We start from the raw sequence: 18,917 nt of genomic DNA on the forward strand, positions 1-18,917 counted from the left end.
CTCTAGGGAAACACCAGCCTAATTCCCACACCTGTGCCCACCTCCACAGTACACGTGGAAACAGCACACAAGCAACAAGAGACAAAAATCTCAGGAACATGAATTTGGATTGCTCAAGAAAACACAAAGATGTCATGTTTAGTTTCATCTACACAAACCCTAAGACAGAACTGAGCCTGGCTGTAAACCCAATCTCCCTGTGAAAGGGGAGTTTGTGGGCAAGTATTTCACCTTAGTGAGGTGCTGCCAGAGCCTGATCCACCAGAACCTTGACCCCACACTCACTGGACAGCCCCAAATTTCTCCCACAGATGCTCTGCCAGCACCAACACACACTGTGGACCTCCATTCCACAAGGATTTTATTGTCCTGTAACAAACAAAACAAACATACACATTAGGAGACATGAATACAGTCAACAAATAAATTAATGTCAAATGAGAGCCTGATTGCCAAGGTGCAAATGAGTGGTGACAGAACTGCTGGTTTGGGTGAGGGACTTTCACACAACACATCACTGGCAGTGCTGCTGAAGCTTGAGAGGAAGCAGTGCTACAAAATGTGCTGCTTCAGGGGGGCCAGCAGCCAGCCAAGGAAACCTCCAGGGAGAGTGGTTTAAGTGAGAAACCCCAGAGCTCAACAGTTACCACCTGTTAAGTAACTTCTGTAGAATGTCCTGGCAACAGAGAAGCTTCCACTTCCAGATGCAAGGCTGCTGCTGGCTGAGGGACTCTGCAACACCATGGTGAGATCAAGAGCAGACCTGAGGAGACCCATTTGCCACAGCACAGGTGAGGATTCCAGAGCCATGCTGCCTATCATGCTTAAGGGATTAGATGGTAGGCAGGAGTTCCTTCCACTTTCCCTGAAAGCTGGTGTTAGCTGTTCCCAGGAACTGGTTCAGACTAGGTCAAGGATCACATCCAGCTGTACCTTGGCAGGGAGGAATGTTCAGCCTTGGTCTGCCCTCAGTCCTTCCCCAGCCCTGCAGAACACACTTAATGCTGATAAAACAAAATACCCTGTCTGAGAAAGTTCCCAGAATCTAATACATTCTATACAATTCTAGGGGAAAAAAAACAACAAAAACAAATCAAGCAGCATCCAGAGTGCCAGAACACGTGCAAATCTGCTGTCTAGGACACAGGACAGGGCTGTTTTGCAGAACAAAGAGAGGAGGATTACTTGCTTGAAAATACACCAGCTTTGATTACTTCCACCTTCTTAGAGGAACACGAAGAGTTGGAAGAAAAGGAATTCTTCCTCATTACTTCAAAGCTCCATTAGATTCTGCTCTGTGCCTTTCCAATGAGAGCATCTTAGAATAGTCACTAGTCTCTTTTCCCTTTAAAAAATATTCCAAGAACAAAAAACATGGTCACACTGGCTAGTGAGAGAGTGCCACATTTATACTGACCTACCCCATACCCCATCTTCCTTCTGGCAGTTGATGGTCCAGTTTTCAGTCCTTGCTGGTTCACATTGTTTTCTGCTTTATCTCTTGACAGAACCAGTCCTCCTGTGGGTCCTTCAGCACTGAGCAGGACAAGACAATCAGGTTCCAGGCATACAAGCCAGGTGCTCACACACCACATGGAACCCTGTCCCAAAAACCATGGCTCAGGGTTTCACTGTGGTGGGGTGTACTAGGAAGCACACCCAGAGCAGCCTGGCAGCCCAAACCAGTGCAGTGCAGCAGACAGGATGGTTTACATTGGTTTAGGACAGTGTAGGAGTTTTTCCAAGACTGGCTTTAGCAGGACAATCAGGACTGTTTCTTTTTCTGAGATGAAGAGCTGGAAAAGGAGACTTTCCTACTTTACTGCAGCACACAGGACATGGAAGCAGAGCCTAAGACACCCTGTAGCCTGCTAAAGACACTGGAAGCTTTCCTCTAGAACCCAGTGGGAGTGAGCACGTTCAGATCCCGAGGTTTGATATTGTGGGAACGTGGAGATTGTTTCCTCCCATCTGTGCCTGGAATGTCCATTTTGGGTGGCTTGAAGGTGACTGGATCCTCTGTCATCCTTGTAGCCTGAGCACGCATCAGCTCCATTGGGGATGGCTTCTGGGCACCCTTATAGGACTGAATGGTAAATCCTCCTGATGAAAAAAAATCACAGTAAAAACCAGGAAAACCAGTCAAATCCCCTTCCTACTGCTGCCAGGAGTGAGCAGTGTCACTGACACTCAGCACCACAGACAGCCTATGCAAATTCCAGCAGCTTTATATCATCTGAAGCCTATTCCACATCAGGGGTGGCACTTCCAGTCTTGGTTGCATCACATATCAGAGAAAGAGTAAAAAGCTGTCACCCTCACACCCTGCCCCTCCCACTGAAGCTCACTGCAAGTTATTTCTACTTCCAGATCCTTGGAACAGGTTTTACCCAAGTGTTCTATTTTCAGGCACAGAAATTCTATGACTAACACACATTCCCAAGGTGGTCCTAGAGAGTAACAAGGCAAGCAGGAAAAGATTCCAGAAAGAGCCAGCAAGTGTGTTGTGTGACAGTTCCCCCCTTGGCAAGGCAGATTTTCAAGGACATACCTGCATCACTGGCTGATTTCTGGACAGCTCTGGGTCCAAAAAAGCTCCATCTTTCAGATGACAATCTGTCCCCACCACCTTCCATAGCAAAGTCTGAGCCAGTGATAGAAGTAGAGGATCCCTGACTAAACCAACCCCTAAGGAAAAAAAATTAATTGAGATGTTTAAAATGTGAGAATAAATACTTCAAGTGACCCCACTATGCCAGGAAATTTTCATGTAGTCAAAAGGGGTAATTTAAGAAATCCATCCAGGATAAACTATGCATGCTCAAGCTCCAGAGACTTCCAACATTTGGATCTACCAAACACAAATCCTCACCAGGCTCTGAATTTCACCCTGTGCAGTCCCTCACAGGATAAGAAGGTTGTTTGTAGCAGCTCCCACCCCAGCAGCCTGTAGGAAACCAAAGGAGGCAGAGTACCTGCTTCTATGCCTGGGGGAGGAGTGGGGGGTGCTGCTTGGAGTGGACTGAGCAGAAGAATTCTGTTTGTCATCTTTTGTTGTGTCTCCATTCTGCATTTTTAGGTTCTGTCAGGAGAGGCAAGAGAAACAGAAGCAACACAGCTTAAATACTGACATGAGGAACAACACCCATTTTTAACCAAAACCAGACAATTGTTGCTATCACAGGTGAGAAAGAATAAGTGTCACCACACCTAAAGTTGTATCCAGTATTACAATACCTGCATACATCCCCAGAAGTTTCTCTTCACATCAAATATTAGCATTTTTAAAGTTCACTTTAGGCTACAGAAAGAACACCAGCCCTCATAGGGAGGTTGTGGATGCAGCAGAGCTCACTTCAGCTACCTGGTAACTGCTCTAAATGCCACAGCATCCATTTGTTTCCAGTACTAATCAGAGCAACAAAGCTTTCAGTTCTCTAATGAGGCTGAGACCAGCTCTCAGAGAAGGTACAAGATCAGGAATACCAGACCCTGTGAAGCAATTAGTGTACACCAGGATGGAAACACTGCCCTGGAACAGAGATGAACCCCTTCAGGGCACAAAATAAACAGGAACTGGCTGTATGCAAACCATGTTATTTACAAGCTGGACAGTACAAACTGAACTTTGAAGAAGTCATTTGAAGGGCAGTTACAGTTCAAACACAAAATACACAGGGTACCTTGTAATGTTTCCTGTGGCCATTCAAGCCACACCAATGCAATTCATCAACGCAGTTACTGAGACTTTGGCCTCGTGGGAGGACACTGCAAGAGTTGACTATTAAACTCCAAGTGCAATTTTTTTTTAAGAGCTCAGCAGCCCACAGTAACATGTTCATTCAAGACTTTTGTTTTCAGTAAGACACATCTGGTAACTTCCACAATGTAAATGTACACTTTACAAGTTCTCTTTGGACACATTGTTACAGAATTCAACTGCAGGGCACCATTCAAAAGTACAGCAAGAAATTCGATTGTGTAGGGTTGTCCCCACTTGGAAAGACAACTGTCATAGACTGGTATGACAGTGAAATGTGACAGATTTGAGAATAAAAAAGCTGTTTCAAAACTACAAAGGCTAATTTTAATTTTAAAATACAATTGGGTAAACTTTACTACACAATGAGCTAAAAGCCTTCAGAGGAAGAAGCTTAAGGAAAGTTTTGGCAACACACTCCAGAAGTTATGTCACCAGGTAAATGTTAAACCAGACCCTTCCTACACAGAGAAATGCAATGGAAAACAAGCCTTACATGGACTGCCTCAGCCACTCGGTGGTACTTGGTCTCCTCAGTGGTGAGGCCTTTGTGGGGTGTGTAGCCAGCTTCCCTCAGCCCTGCCTGCTGCTCAAAGCGCTGGATGCTCTCCTGAGTCTGCTCTGGAACACACAAGAGGACAAAGTCACACAGAAATGCCACCACAAGCAGTTCTAGCAACTGAATGCAAACCCCTTTTTTCATCCTTCTCACACTGTAACAAGCTGAGGCAGAAAGATGTAGCTGGTGAGATATTCTGACAAGCCAACCACCCTGAGACAGTGAGATGAGCAGTGATTTGTCCCAAATCACCAGACATACCACAAATGCAACACCTGTAATTAATCCCATCTCACCCCAATACTGCATCACTCCCATTCACAACTTCATATATCCAGGAGAACCCAATAAGTTGGACACTTTAAGTGGCCCACTGCATTCAAGGAAGCCTTGCAGGTCATGTTTTAAAGACTCTCAGTGATTTTAGATCAGGTAAAATAAGCCATTTCAGCCAGACACAGAGCCAGCATCTAATACACTGATATCAGCTTCAGTTCTGAAAAATGTAAGCACTCCCTCCAAACCCCAGCATAAGATGTTCATTCCCTGGTGGAACAAGGAGAAAAGTCAAAAGGAATCAGAGCACAAAAAGGTTAGTGGAAAAGCCCACTGTCTTCTTTAAACCAGGTAACAATCCCTGCTTTTTGTAGCTGCTGAAAGAAGAGGCAGCATGGACAGATTAACACAGAAATAATTCCTCTTATTGCAAAAGGGCACATCTTCTCTGCAAACATAACTGACCCCATTTTATTTTAAAGCACCATGGTTCATGTTTAGAAGTGTTGCAGTTATCAAGGCAGCTGTTGCTATTAACAACATCAATGCCTGAAGTGCTCCATTAGCAGAGTGTGTCAGCTCCCCTCACTGCCTGGGTTAATGGTAGAGCTCTGCCTGTCATTCAGAAATAGTTAATGATAGTTAATAATCAAACAGAGCAGCAGCAGCCTCTGCACTCCAGCAGCATGGACTGCAGTGTCCTGTCTGCAAACAACAAACTCTGCACTCCTACCCCACCCCTGGAAACATAGAAGCACCACATGTGGCCTCTTCCCCAGTTCCTTGCTTCCTTCTAGAAACATCCTCTGAAAAAAACAAACTCACACAGCACCAGAGCAGAGCCAGTCTGAACCCAAGAGTTCTCCAGGAATTACCCTGAGGCATCAGCAAGCTGGAGCCCCCTCAGTGCCCAAGCCACACGAGAGAGTGGGAGGTGAGCTCTTACTTGTGATGAGGGAGTTCATGATGACGTGAGTGGCCTTGGCCTTCACCACAGGCACCTTGTTCACACTTTCAGTGGATGATGAAGGAGTTATGACAGGCTTCACGTTGGCATCCCCTTCCTCATCCTGTGGGGAAGCAGCAGGGGATGTTTTGAGATGGGGAAGTATCTCAGCACCTGGCAAGGAGACATCTCTAACTACACAAGTGAGACAAGGTGCTGCTCCGGCAGCCAGCCTTCATCCCATGGGAGAAATCCCTCCCCACAGTGTGCTGTGCACACTGCAGCAGGAGTGGTCAGAACCTTAGAATTCATGGCAATGAACAAGTGACTTGTATCCAACATCTGAGCACCTACCAGGCTCAGAGCAAACAAGCTGTAAGTCCAAGTACAACAAGGTCAACAGGCAAGAAACCAGAACATCTGTTCTTCTCCTAAATGCAAACTGGACTTCAAGGTCAACTGGGCAAAAGCACCAAGAGCACCTTCCCAGGCAGCTCAAGCACCAGCTGTTCACAGAATGGCAGTCACAGAGCAGAGCCTGGAGTGAACAACTTGTTTTCCCACCTCATTCCTTACATGTTTCTTGCTCAGTGTGTCCAGTGGTCATCGATCAACCACTGGACCCCAACAAAGAAAGAGAAAATAAATGCTAGAAAACAAAGTATCCTGTGAAACACTGACTTCCTCCATCCAACACAGGAGTTCCCTACTGGAGAGTTTTTTTTTGTACCAAACCACAACTTTTTGGTTGTGGTCTCCCACAAGAGATTTAAAAACCAAGGAGGTTTAAAGTAGAGATTAAGCTCAAAGGGATACAGAATTAAGTTCTTCGATCCAACAACATTTAGCTTAATTTCAAACTTAGAAAACAGCCTCTAAATTTAAAAGGGCTGGTCCTGCACTCAAAGCACAGAATCCCAGCATGGTTTGGGTTGGAAGAGATCTTAAATAACATCCAGTTCCAGCCCCCTGCCATGGCGGGGGACTCTCCAGTGCAGCAGCTTGTTCAGAGCTCCCATCAACCCGGGCCTTGAACACTTCAAGGGATGGAGCAGCCACAGTTTCCCTGTACAAACTGTGCCAGTGCCTCACCACCCTTACGGTAAAGGATTTACATCCAGCCTAAACCAGCCTTATGCTCTACTTTAATTACACCTGGTTGCTGGGGTTTTTTTAACCACAAACACGGAGGAGACACTCAGCACACATTTGTCCCATCCACACCTCCATGTGCCCATTGCAAGGCCAGGCAGCAGTGCCGGGCTGTGTCCCCAGCCCCTCCCGAGGTTCCTGCTGCGAGGGCAGGAGGGGTTTAAGGTCGAGGGGGATGCCAGGAGACGGTGCCAGAGCTGCGGGGCACCCAAGGACATGCCGGGGCCAGCCGGGCCCGTACCTTCGAGAGCTCCTGGTACTTGCGCTCGGGGATGACCGGCTGCTTCCAGAGCACGCTGGCGCACAGATCGGCGGGCGGCGGAGTCATGGGCGCCGTGTCCTCCAGGGCATCATCGTAGCTGAAGGCGCGGCGTGGAACGCCGAGGGGCAACGACATCCTGCCCGAGCGGGGCCCGCCGCCCGGCTCCAGCGCTGCGGAGAGAGCACAGCGCTCAGCGCCCGCCGCCGCGCCCGACCGAGCCCGGCGGGGAGCGGGTGCGGAACCTTACCGGGAGCGTCGGGCTTCCCAGAGCTCATGGCGGGGGCTCAGCGGGGCTCGGCGAGCGGCAGCAGGAACAGGCCCGGAGCAGCCATAGCGGAATCGCCGCGAGTCGCCTCAGCCGGAGGCTGCTTACTCCTGCGGGGGCGCTTTTATAGGGGCGAGGTCTCGCGAGATGCGGTCGTTTGGCGCGGGGCACGCTGGGAGCTGTAGTTCGGGTGGGGAAGGCGGGGTTTGCCGGTTTACCGCGGCCCCAGCGTACCCACGGCCCGGTGGCGGGGCTGGGGTCGTGTCCCTCCCACGTGTCCCGTCCTCCTGCAGACAGGAGGTTGCTGGGTCAGCCCACAGGGCGCAAAGTCCTGGAAAAACAATCCTGGAAGCTGGCAAGCCCATCAGGAACAAGAGTAGGTGGCAGAGAGTCTCACTGTGACACCCTTTCTACAGCTGCTCCTTCCTCTATCAATGAAAGGGTGGCCTCTCTGCTGCCCTCCAGTTCTTCGGCAGGAAAGGGACCCCAGTTTACTCTCCCAAGCTGCAGGCACAGGGGAAGGCCACAGCACATGGCCCTGCTCCAACTTACACTGCCTACAGGACAATCACGCAAAGTGTGAGTGCTGCCCACACCCAGCCCTGTCACCGCAGGGGGGGACACGTGTCCAAGGCTAACATCACCAGGAGCTCTCCAAAGCAGGACTGCACCAGGCAGGAGCCCACAAACAAGACACTCACAAGCAGCTAGAAAGAGTACTTTATTTTAGCAAAGCTGAAGAAATGCTGGCTGCTACACAGAAAGTGAGCAGAACAGCACAGTCAGTGCCAGTGCCAAGAGTCTTTCATGGAGAGTAAAACCCTCTCTGCCTAGTGAAGGTTCTTCCTCCATCCCCAGAGGCTTTTTCAGTTTGGAAAATATTCATGTCAAGCCTTCACTTGCAGGTAAACCTGAGGAAAAAGAACAGTCACTGCACTTCCATTTTTTCTGGCTTGAGTGATGCAATGAAATTCTTGTACTCCTCAGGATAGAAATTCTTGTACACATTGATTTTCCTCTTTATCTGTTTGGGAGTATCCTGGTAGTAGTTCTTCTCATCCCGAGCCATTTCCTGTGACAAAGGAGAAGGTAAGTCAGGGGAGCAGCCCCAAGAGCAAACACCAACCCAGCCCACCCACAGCAGTGTGATCACTGCCTGACTCAGACAGGGAGCTGGCCAAAGTTCAAACTGGATTTTTCCCTTAAGAATCAGCTAACTGCAAAACAGGATCCAGGACAGAGAGGATTAGCAGTTCTCATGCTGTTGTTGGGAAGATCCAGGAGTGAATCCCTTGCTCTGGAATGTACCTTGTAGTTCTCCCCGTGGTTCTGGATCATGTATCTCACATAGTCAATAAGGTCCCGTGAGAGTGTGTTCGACTTCTTCTCAGGGAGGCTGGCCTCCAGCTCCATCTCTGGGCAGAGGGCAGAGGTAGCATGAGGGAGGGGAAGGAAGCAACAACACCTCAGAGATCCCCAGCCTCTCCCCAAGGTTGACTCCAGCCACACAGCTAGGCTGCTGGTGCATGCAGGGACATTTCCCAGCAGGATGGTGCAAGAAAATGGCCCAGACAACATCCAGGCCTGCACTGCAGCTCTTCTCCAGCTCACACAGGAGCAGCAGACCCTTTCAGCCCAGGCTGCAGTGTGACTGCTCAGAGCTGCCCAGCCCACCACTGAAACACCAGGTACTGCCTCCATGGCTTCTTGTCACCCTGGAGCCAAGCACCAGCGCATCTCGCAGTGACAAGAGCCCTCTTGAGGCTGCAGGGACAAATACTGTGGAAAAGATATGCTCCTCCACAAGGCTGGATAAGAAACAACACCCTTCCCTACCCCTGGCACAGCACAGGGTGACAAAATAATCCACAGGGGCTCAGAAGAAGCCCAAATGCAGCACTGACCATTCACCACGTACGGCTTCCGCACTATTTTCTTTCCTGGCTGTTGTCCATCACTTTCCACTTCCATCCCCTGAATTACAGCAGAGAAAACACAAATGAAGAAAAGCACAATTGGAAGACTGCAGACTGCTGTGTCCCCACACACATTGTTCTCAAAATTCCAAACTGTTTCTACATGGCTGCAAGGGGCAGGAATCCCAGATGGCTTAAGCAGAGCTTCACTTGTGCCAATAAACTGGCTTGTGGGCAAGGCTGTCAGCTGAGAAACGCTGTGTGAATGGAGACAAATGGCAAACAAGGTCATTCCTACTTCTTCCTTGAGCTTCTTGGGGCCACCTTTCACCTGAAAGTGTTGCCCTCTTACGCAGATGGGCCTGGCTGGCTCTGCTGTACACAAACAGCCCTTCTTTGTTATCAGGAACAACTTGGCTGCAGCGTTCCCAACCCCCCTGACTCTGGCAAGTCCCAGGACTGACGTTTTTTATATTTGTTCTAAAGTCCATTATGTCTCGGGAGCGCTGTAGCTCGTTCCCACGCCAGGATCTTGGTGAGATATGCGCGTAGATCAAGATAAGAAACGTGTCCACTGCCAGAGACTTATCCAGAGCCACCTGCCCAGGATACCTCCCCCCACAAAGGAGCGGCCCGGACCAAACCCTCCCTTACCAGCAGCTTCTTCGGGATGGGGACAGCCTTGTTGGGATCCTCGGCCAGGCCCATGTCGGCCAGGTTCTGCGCCACCGACTTGTGCGGGTCCCAGGCATGGCGGATGTGCGAGCTGCGCGGGGACAAGCGACATCACGGCCGTGTCCCTAACCCCGCGGCCGTGCGCGTCCCCCTCCCCACCGACACGTGCAGCGCCCTGTCCCAGCCCACGCCGCCCCCCCGCGTCCGCGGCGCTCACCAGGCGATGCGGGGCGCGGCGCGGCGGCGGGCGCTGCGGTAGAGCCGCTTGCGGTTGAGGTTGTAGGAATATTTGTGCCGCCGGCTCTTCCCCTTGGCCTTCGGCATGGCGGACACGCGCGGGCTGGCCACGGGGCTGCCACGCCGGCCCGGGGCACCACGGGAAGTGTAGTTCCGAGACAGCAGCGCCGCACGGTAAGTGCGCGCGTCGGACTGCAACCCCCGGCATGCACTGCTCCGGAGGAGGGGCTACGGCAGCCGGAAAGGGCCTTGCTGTCACCTTGGCCATGGCGGCCGGGCCGCCCCCGCCGCTGGAGCCCAGCCCGCTGCCCACGTTCCCTGAGGAGGGATTCGCGGACAAGTTCCTGCGCAAGACCCGCGAGAACCCCCTGGTGCCCCTCGGTGAGGGTGGGGCGGGGGGTGGCGGGACGGAGGCGGAGTGAGGGGCGCGGGCCGGCGCGATGGCCGCTGGTGAGGGCCGGTCCCTCAGCCCCGGGCCGGCTGCCCCCGGGAAGCGCGGCCCGGGTTTGGGAGTGTGGGGGAAGCCGCTCCTCACGGCCCTCGTCCTTCCTCGCAGGCTGTCTGTGCACCGTCAGTGTCTTGGTCTACGGAATCATCTGCTTCAAGAAAGGCAACACTCGGCGCTCCCAGCTGATGATGCGGGCGCGTGTCATAGCCCAGGGCTGCACCTTCGCCGCCCTGCTGGGGGGCATGGCGGCCACGGCCTTCAAATCCCGACAGTGACATCGGACAAGAGCGAAGCTGAGGCCAAGGGCAAGTGTCTACCAGCAGCCCTGGCTGGCAGGGTGGATTCTGGCTGGGGATGGAGTTTTCTGAGAGACTGTTGTGATGTCTCGGTACAGCCAGTTCTGGAGCACTGGGAATGGGGTGAATACACTCTGTGATTAACATGTAATTTAGGCTGTGGCGCTTTTTTTTGTTTCCCCAAGAGCTCTCCTGCAGCACTGAGGCTGCATGGCACTAAGGCTCACAACCCCTGTCAGACTTGTCCCTGCTTGATGCTGTCACAGGCTGATAAAATTGTGTCTTCTCGGTCATGGTCTGAGGTGTGGTTGTAGTCAGGCAGTGACCAGCATTTGAGAAATGAGCTGCCCATGAGGAGGAACTACTGCTTATGGCTTGGTCCTGGCAGGACAAAGTCCCTAGGCAGCGGGGGAGGCAGTTTGGAAGGTTGTGTGAGCTGTGTAATTAAAATCGGTGAGTAATAAAGTGAATTGCAGCAAGATTCTGACTGATACTGGATTGCAGAGCACTGAGAAGTCATAACTAAACAGTGCAGGGAGAAAAAGGAGTGGGCATGGCTGTCTTGAAGCTGTGGTGATGCAAGAAACAAGACATGAAACTCCCTGTGAAAACAAGCAGGGAACTCACATTTCTGAAATGAGGTCTGGCTGTGTTCTCTGGGATGTGCTGCTCCTTTGGCTGTTCTTGCTGGGGAGTCAGCAACACCTTCTCCAGGGGACCTGCCCTGCCTGTGTCCTGACCAACACAGTCTCACTGTTGGCTTCGGATCATACCAGGGGTTTGGTGATCCACAAGGCTTTGTTCTCCCATGCTAGGGCCACAGAACTGGGAGGATATGGGGCCAGGGTCTCTGTTCATTGCACTGTGGCTGCAGCAGCTCACACCTGCAGGGGAAGGGGCACAGACACCTCTGCCTGTGCTGAAACACCTCACCCAGCAGCCTGGGCTGCTTCCAGGTGCTCTTCTGTGAGTTGCTGTCTGTGGCCTGAGTCTTTGTAAGGATGGGCTGAGGGGTGAACCCTCTATCTGGATTGTCCTGTCCAGGGAATTGTGCTGGTGGGCCTTGGCAAGGAGAGAGGGAAGGCTCTTGCTCACCAGAGCTGATCTGAGTTGTGAGGGTGGGAAACAAGCCATCACCAGTGCTGAGCAGGGTGAGCTTCTCCTTGGCACAGAGAGCCCAGGGCCTGTCTGCTCTCAACAGCTGCCTGCACAGGACATCCTTCCCAGAGGAAACTGCTTCTGCCTGCCTCACTGGCACCTCCAGCCCAGCCAGTTTGGGGCAGGGGTGTGAGGAGCAGCAGGTGGGCAGATCCATGAGCACAAGCCCTTGGCAGCTGGAGAAAGGTGCAGTGGACAGGGAGCAGCTCAGCCTGCTTGGACAAGCCAGAGCCTGCAGTTCCTAGGGGACAGAGCCAAGCCCCGGTCCTGCTGCCACTGCTTTGGCCCCATCCGAGAACAAACCCTCCAGCCTTCCTTTCACTCCTTTTTTTCCTGTAGGATGTTCTTCCTCCAGCCCCATCCTTTCCACACAAGGCTTGATGGCTGTAGGTTCTCCTAAACACAGCGTGCATCCCTAATGCAGAAATACAACAGTGCCCTGTAGGATTGGAGATGTTGGTTTATTGTAACAGGTAATTTGGACAGTCACAGATACCAAAGCCGAGGGGATGTAGAACAGCTGTGGGCACGGCTCCCCGAGAGCTGCCCCGGCCTGACACGGAGCACATGGCAGCTGGGGCACCCAGGGGCCCAGCTGCCTGCAGGGGCTGGAGGGACAGAGCACAGGGGGCACACTGTCCCCCACAGGTAGCCAGAGGTGCTTCCTGCTGCTCTGCAATGCAAGGCTGAGGCAGGAGCCGAGTCCCCAGGTGTCCTGCAGCACAGCAGAGCTGCCTACGCATGCTGGAGCTCAGGGGGCCGGGCAGGAATGATCAGCCCTATGGGCAGGGGGCACAGTCCCAACACACAACAGCAAGTGATTCCTACACACCCATTTACCTTCCCAGCCCACTGGTGAGATCATGCCCCAGAGCTGTGGGTGCCCAGGCACTCCCCACAGCTGCAGCAGCAGGACTGGTGACATTCTGGCCCTGGAGCCACAGCTGCAGGGCAGGAGAGCTCTGCACACTTGATTTCCAGCTGAGCAGGGCTCTGCAGAAGGGTTCAAGTGAATATTTTGTGGGCTCTGCTCTATGTCCTCCCAAGATGCTGCAAGCCCTTCCCAAGTCCTCAACAGGCCAGACCCAGAGCACCAGCTCAAGGCTGTCCCTCTCCTGCTACCCAGGAGTTGTGCAGGTTCCCAGGACTGGTGCCATCCCTGCCAAGCAGAGGAGGAAAAGTTTGAGCAGGGAGCAGGACTGAGGCATCTCCCCACACTGCCTTAGGTGGGCAAATCCAGGGGGCACAGCAATTGCAGACAGATGTGCAGGTGGTTCTCAGGGCCAGTACAAGCCCCAGCACCAGAACTCTGCCCAACCCTGCTCTGGGCCCCTGGGTTAGGAAGACGGGGGTTTGACCTGCCCCACAGCAGCTGGACCTTCCTACCTCCTTCCCTGCAACTACACAGCCTCCATCTCCCATTCTGGTAGCAAGGGAAGGAGCAGAGCAAAGCCAAAGGTCCCCAAAGCCTGGAATCCCACATTCCCAACTGCTGGTGTTCATGGGGGAAGGAGAGGAAACATCCTGAACACTCCCCCCACAGTCCCTTCCCAGTGGCCCACACCACTGTGCTGCCAGCACTGCAGGATGGATGGGACATGGACGCTGGAGCTGCACCAACTTTTTGGGGTATAGCCAGGCTGGGCAGAGTTCTGATGGGCTTGGGGCAGCCACTGGCAGTCCAGGCCCAACCTGGGCACCTGTACTCACATTCCTCAGTCCCTGCCAGTCTGGCAATGCCATGCTCTAGCCATGCTCCCTGCAGGAGCCAGCAGTGTGGAGACAAGCCAGGGCTGTTTCTCCACCCTCCCAACCCTGCTCCAGCTCTCCTCTAAATCTCATGGGAAAGGCAGACAGCAGCCCAGGATCCCATTGGGATCCCTGCCTCAGGGCTAGGACTGAAGCCTGGACATGGGGCTGCCAGGACAGCTGCAGGCAGGTTTATTCCCAGCACAGGGCTGAAGTGGGGAACACAAGATGGGATATTTTCTGCTCATTTAGCCAGGCCCTCAGACATAAACTCCTGAAGAGCCTGGGCTGGGGCTTCCCCACTAACTCAGCTCTGCCACCCAGTGCCGCTTCCCGGGGAAATGCCACAGTGATTTATAAATAAGTGTAAAAAGAGACCAATGCACCTTTTAAGCAAAGGAAAACCATGGGGAGAGTTATACAACCAGTGACTCGAGCACAGCCAAGGCGCAGATCACGGAGCAGGGGGTGGGAGGCCCTTCCTGGGCCGGCCCCTGAAGCCACCTGGCTCAGTGAGCCCAGCCATGCCCGCTGTGCTCCCGGCTGTGCCAGGCACAGCTAACGGGACAGGGGCGTCTGTTTGAGGGAGATGAGCACCGAGCGCATCCGCGAGACATCCTTGCTCTGCTTGCTGCTCTTGGGGTTGAAGTCACACAGCTGGGCCACCTTCTCCCACTCAGAGCCTGGGGTCTCCTCCTTGGACTCCTTCAGGAATGCTTCCTCCGAGGCCCTGCAAAGATATTGAGGGTTGTCACTGGCAGAGCCCTTTCCAAGGAGATTCTTCCTTCTGTCTTAAAAACCCTCATGTTCCTGCTTCCTGTCCCTTTACTCCAGCTGATAAGCTCAGTGTCCTCTGGGACTGAGAGACACACGATGCTCAAGTCTGCCTTTGGCTGCACTCATCCAAAACATCATTCATCCAGGGGTGCAGGAGTATCTGCCTGCTCCCAAGACTTCACCCCCACACAGCCATCCCCAAGAAGAGGCATAAGAGCCCATGGCTTTGCATCTTCAACCAGCTCCCACAGAGACATTTCTAGGACCTCCACTCATCTCCTAAAACTCCACAATTTGGAGACACTCAGCTGCATCATCCTCCCTTTGGTACCTCACCAGGCCAGTACCTCCCAGCTTCCCCCCTTCCCTTGGCTGGGCAGGCAGTGCTGGGGCCGGAAGTCCCAGAGCCTTTGGGGCAGGATATGGTCTGTAAGAGGCACATACACGTAGCCAATGACATCGGCGTCCGGCTGCTGGTAAAAGGCTTTGTCAGCGATCCTAGCCCCGGGCACAGAGAGAGAGAGAGTGGAGCGGAACGGAGCGACAGGCAGCCAGAGGGTTAGAAAGAGAGAACAGAGGGGGTTAGTCCTCCCAAAGAGTCACCCACACACTTCAGCACACCAGGAGAACCTGGAGCCCAACCCTGTCCCCTCTGCGAGCCCCATGCAGGGGCAGGAGGCACTGAGATCCCAGGGTGATCCCAGTGTGGTTCCAGCCAGAGTGGCTCTGCACAGCCACCAGAGCCACTCCAATACCTGGGGACTCTCCCCTTGCTTGGCAAAGCTCTGTCCCTGCAGGGCTGGACCCCACTATGGGGAAAGAGGCCCTCAAACATCCCAGGAAGGCAGACAGTCCTTTTGGCCATGCTGACCCTGACATACCTGTTGTTTGCTCGGTTCTTCTCCATCTGCTCATTCTGACGCAGGTTCCACTCCTCCAGGTCCTTCTTGGCCTTCTCACGCCATTCCTGCTCAGTCACCTTCGATGCCGCATCTAAGGCCCAAGTGAGACAGAGCCCATCAACCACTCTGGCACCTGCTGGGTGTGCTGAGCAGCCCCTCAGCAGGCAGGACAGCTGCAGCCCCTCACACCCATCCCCAGTCCCCACCAATACTGGCCAAGAAGCACCACTGCCCCAAGGACAGCAGATCTTTGGCAGGGGCACGAGACATCTCTCTGGGATGCAGCAGGGTCACCAAGAGGTGAGGGACCCCAAGGGCCCTGACTGCCATGTCACAAGGTGCCACAAGCACAGGGGGCTACACATGGCCTTGGGTCTCACCCAGCTCCTCCAGGCGCTTCTTCTGCTCCTCCCTCCACTTGCGGATGCTCTCGGGTTCCTGGGTCAGCCGGTCGGCCTTGGCTATGGCTGCGTAGGCATCCGTGGGGCCGTTGGACTCCTGCAGCACATGAGCACCTCACCATCAGCACCAGTGCTTCCAAGAGCCCAGCCCAGCCACCTCCAAGGGCTGGCAGCAGTCAGGACTCCACACTCCCAGCACTGACAAGCCAAGAGAGGAGGTAGGAAGGGTGACAGCTTGGGACATGTGGGACAGTGTTCCCAAAGTGCTGCTCAAGCTGCTCTCCCAGCCTCAGGCCCTGTCACCTGGAGCCTTCCCAGCGATTCCCTCCTTGACTTGCTGCTCACTGCCACCGCAGCTGTTGTATCCTCTGGGCAGCCCCACTGCAGAGGGCAGACACGGCCCTTGGAACTGCTCCCCAGGGATTCCTGGTCCTCACTGGGGCCCAGGCAGCTCCGGGACTGAGCTGCTTCCCTCACGTCTGAGCTAAGGGCTCTGCCAGGCCCAGCACCTCCCCTAACACCTTCCACTGGCCACATGCCCAGTCTGACACCAAGCTCAGCAATGGGATTACAGCTTTCTTCCAAGATCCACAATCTAATTAAGTCTGTCCCATTCCTGATGCGATCATCATCCTGTAAACCAAGCCTGGGCAGTGCATAGGCCCCACTGCTGGGCACCAAGTGGGGTGAAGGGCTTGTGAGAGGCTGGCACTGCTGACAGCAGAGCTGGGCTTCAGGCTCCCAAAGGGATCCGAGACCCAGGTGGGTCCCCCAAAAACCCCCAGCCACGGGGCAAGTGGTTTTCATGGGAGATCCAAGTCCCATGGCAGCCCTATTCTGTCTCTGGCCTCTGTCAAGAGATGCTCCTGCCTGCCCCAGAGGCCTCCAGAAGCTACCCAGGCTGGAGAGAGGGGACTTCTTGGGGAATGGGCGATTTGTCACCTGCTCTTAGGGCCCAGGCACTCCTTCATGGCACAAGCCACCTGCAAACAGATGTGGGGCAGATCATGGCAGGTGGGACACATCTTCTCTTCAAAGAGAATGGAGCAGCCAGGACTCCCACGGGAGACCCAGACCTTTCCAGGAGCACGGTAGCTGTTCTGCAGCTGGATAGCAAACTCCAGTCAATGCTGGGGGCAGAACAACAGATTGCTGGCCCCACACCCACCCAATCTTCCTTAGCAGCCCTGGGCCAGCAAAAGGCTGAGCTCTCACCTGAAAGACATCTCCATTGACAGTGGCTCCTCCATTCTGGAAACCTGATCAAGAAAAAGGAAGAGAAAAGGAAAAACACAACTATGGCAGCTGCAGGTGATCCCAGAGGGGCTGGTGTTCATGAAACTACATCAGACCAGCTCCTGGGAGTTTGTCTGTGCCTTTTTCAGCCCAGCACACCCATAGCATGACATCCTCCCAGTGTACTGTCCTTGGTGGGATTCAGCAAGCACCTCTCACTCTCCCACACAAACTTCTCCAAGCATTTATGTCTTCATGGTGTTTTCACTGGTATTTAATCTTATCTGAAGATTAGGGAAACTGCTCCAGCACAAAACTGACACAGGCTATTGCTCTGACTGTAGAAACACAGCCTGACCAACCCCAACCTGCAGATGGACACAGCTGATCCCAGAGCTGCCGGCCAAGCGCCAAGGCACCTCTCCAGGGACACGGCCCATGCTTGTGCTCCACCAGGACAGGAGGGCATGCCTGCAGGCCCAGGTCCTTGGAGCCCACCTGGGATGAGCTGCAGGGTCAGGGATGAGCTGCAGGGTTGGTAATGAGGCACCCATCTACCCACACAGCCCCAGAGAGCTGCACACCTGGGGCACAAAGCCAGCCCAGGCAGGGGGCTCTCTGCTGCCAGGAGAGAAGAGGCTTTGAAGGAGTCACGCTCCAAGCCCTGAGCTTTCCCCAGTGACCACAGGGCTCCTCCTGGCCAGCCAGCTGCAGGCACAGACACAGTGCAGCTCAGGCCAGCACTGTCCCCAAAGTGCTCAGCCCCATGACTACACCCAGCTCCAGCCTGTCTAACTGCATTTATCACTGTGGCTGTCAACACCTTTCCAGGCCCAGATCTGCCTCCATGGCCCTGTGTGCAGAGCTCTGCAACTACTGCTCCACAGACAGCGTGAGGAGACCCTGTGGGGCTGGGTTAGGGGAAGGAGTCAGAGCCCTGTGGCAACAGTGCCCCCATGTCCATACAGAGAGCAGATGCCAAAGCCCCTGCAGACTGGAGACAAGAGAGCAGAAGAAGCACATTCCACCTGCAGGGCCTGGGACCACAACGTTCCCAATGGCAATGTCTTCCATTTTGCATCCCAAAGGGCTCTCCTCTCTGTGGGGACAGTGACAAGGCTGTCATTGCTCCTCAGTGCCGCCTGGATGCCTTTTACACTGCCATAGCTGGGAGCACTGAAATATGGAGTCGGGAGTCCATCCAACCCGGAAAACCCAGCACAAGGGGGAGAAACCGCCCCACGGCTGGCACATCCCAACTCAGGATTCACCCCACATCCCCGAGGTTCGAGTAGCCCTTTGGGCACAAGTACAGGCCCAGACGACCCTTGCTAGGATGCCAGCCTGGCCCGCAGGGTCACCCCGCCACCGGCCCATGAGGTGCAGCACAGACTCCATCACCCACCGGGGATGCCGTGCATCCCCCGGGGACCCCAGCCCCGCGTGGATGCGGCCCAAAGGACCCTTCCCTGCCTTCAGGGCAGAAGGGGGCACAGCCCTCCGTTACCCCACAAGGTCGGGAGCCCGCCCGCAGCCAGCGGGAGAGCGGCCGAGCGGCCCCTGCGGGCGTGCTCACCCTGTTCCGGCGGGGCCGCCTGCCCGCCCGGGGCGGCGGCCGCCTCGCCGTCGGTCGGCCCGAAGCCCTCATCGTTCTCGATGCCCGCGATCTCGCTCTCCTGCTGGGCCAGAAAGGCGGCGGCCGGGTCCTCCTCGGCGCCAGCGCCCTCAGATGAGGAAAAGAAGCCGAAGTCGTCGGCCATGACCGGCCCACCCGCGCCGCTCCCGGTCCGGCTGCGCGGCTCGGCTGGGCTGGGCCCGACTATGCCCGGGCGGAGCTGTCGCTGTCACTGCGGCGGCGGGCGGGGCAGCCGCGCTGACATCAGCACCGGGGCGGGCCCGCGG

At 54.4% G+C, this 18,917-nt stretch overlaps 4 protein-coding genes across 5 annotated transcripts; 1 reads left to right on the forward strand and 3 right to left on the reverse strand.

The window, feature by feature from the left end:
• Positions 1 to 344: 344 nt before the first annotated feature.
• Positions 345 to 7,348, reverse strand: KIAA1191 (KIAA1191 ortholog). The gene is made up of 7 exons (XM_071443489.1): positions 7,203 to 7,348; positions 6,935 to 7,125; positions 5,542 to 5,665; positions 4,257 to 4,381; positions 2,976 to 3,082; positions 2,552 to 2,688; positions 345 to 2,103 (listed from the first exon to the last, which is right to left on the reverse strand). The coding sequence occupies exons 1-7, from the start codon at positions 7,228 to 7,230 to the stop codon at positions 1,895 to 1,897; spliced, it is 921 nt and encodes a 306-aa protein (XP_071299590.1). The 5' UTR covers positions 7,231 to 7,348; the 3' UTR covers positions 345 to 1,894.
• A 580-nt stretch (positions 7,349 to 7,928) lies between these two features.
• Positions 7,929 to 10,198, reverse strand: NOP16 (NOP16 nucleolar protein). The gene is made up of 5 exons (XM_071443500.1): positions 10,029 to 10,198; positions 9,791 to 9,902; positions 9,125 to 9,194; positions 8,529 to 8,635; positions 7,929 to 8,292 (listed from the first exon to the last, which is right to left on the reverse strand). The coding sequence occupies exons 1-5, from the start codon at positions 10,133 to 10,135 to the stop codon at positions 8,149 to 8,151; spliced, it is 540 nt and encodes a 179-aa protein (XP_071299601.1). The 5' UTR covers positions 10,136 to 10,198; the 3' UTR covers positions 7,929 to 8,148.
• Positions 10,199 to 10,263: 65 nt separating this feature from the next.
• On the forward strand, positions 10,264 to 10,943 carry HIGD2A (HIG1 hypoxia inducible domain family member 2A). Its single transcript, XM_071443501.1, has 2 exons — positions 10,264 to 10,429; positions 10,605 to 10,943. Exons 1-2 carry the CDS (start codon positions 10,315 to 10,317, stop codon positions 10,769 to 10,771), a joined length of 282 nt encoding a protein of 93 aa, XP_071299602.1. The 5' UTR covers positions 10,264 to 10,314; the 3' UTR covers positions 10,772 to 10,943.
• A 1,449-nt stretch (positions 10,944 to 12,392) lies between these two features.
• CLTB (clathrin light chain B) lies at positions 12,393 to 18,880 on the reverse strand. Of its 2 annotated transcripts, XM_071443498.1 has the most exons (6): positions 18,592 to 18,879; positions 16,995 to 17,038; positions 15,759 to 15,876; positions 15,358 to 15,469; positions 14,921 to 14,974; positions 12,393 to 14,429 (listed from the first exon to the last, which is right to left on the reverse strand). In XM_071443498.1, exons 1-6 carry the CDS (start codon positions 18,773 to 18,775, stop codon positions 14,258 to 14,260), a joined length of 684 nt encoding a protein of 227 aa, XP_071299599.1. In that variant the 5' UTR covers positions 18,776 to 18,879; the 3' UTR covers positions 12,393 to 14,257. The 2 variants fall into 2 exon arrangements, with proteins under 2 accessions (XP_071299599.1, XP_071299600.1); XM_071443499.1 differs by lacking the exon at positions 14,921 to 14,974 and having other exon boundaries at positions 18,592 to 18,880.
• Between the last annotated feature and the right edge of the window lie 37 nt (positions 18,881 to 18,917).

This window comes from Agelaius tricolor, unplaced genomic scaffold, assembly GCF_023055355.1.
Source record: "Agelaius tricolor isolate 1412-34295 unplaced genomic scaffold, bAgeTri1.0.p SCAF_18, whole genome shotgun sequence".
Lineage (NCBI taxonomy): Eukaryota > Metazoa > Chordata > Aves > Passeriformes > Icteridae > Agelaius > Agelaius tricolor.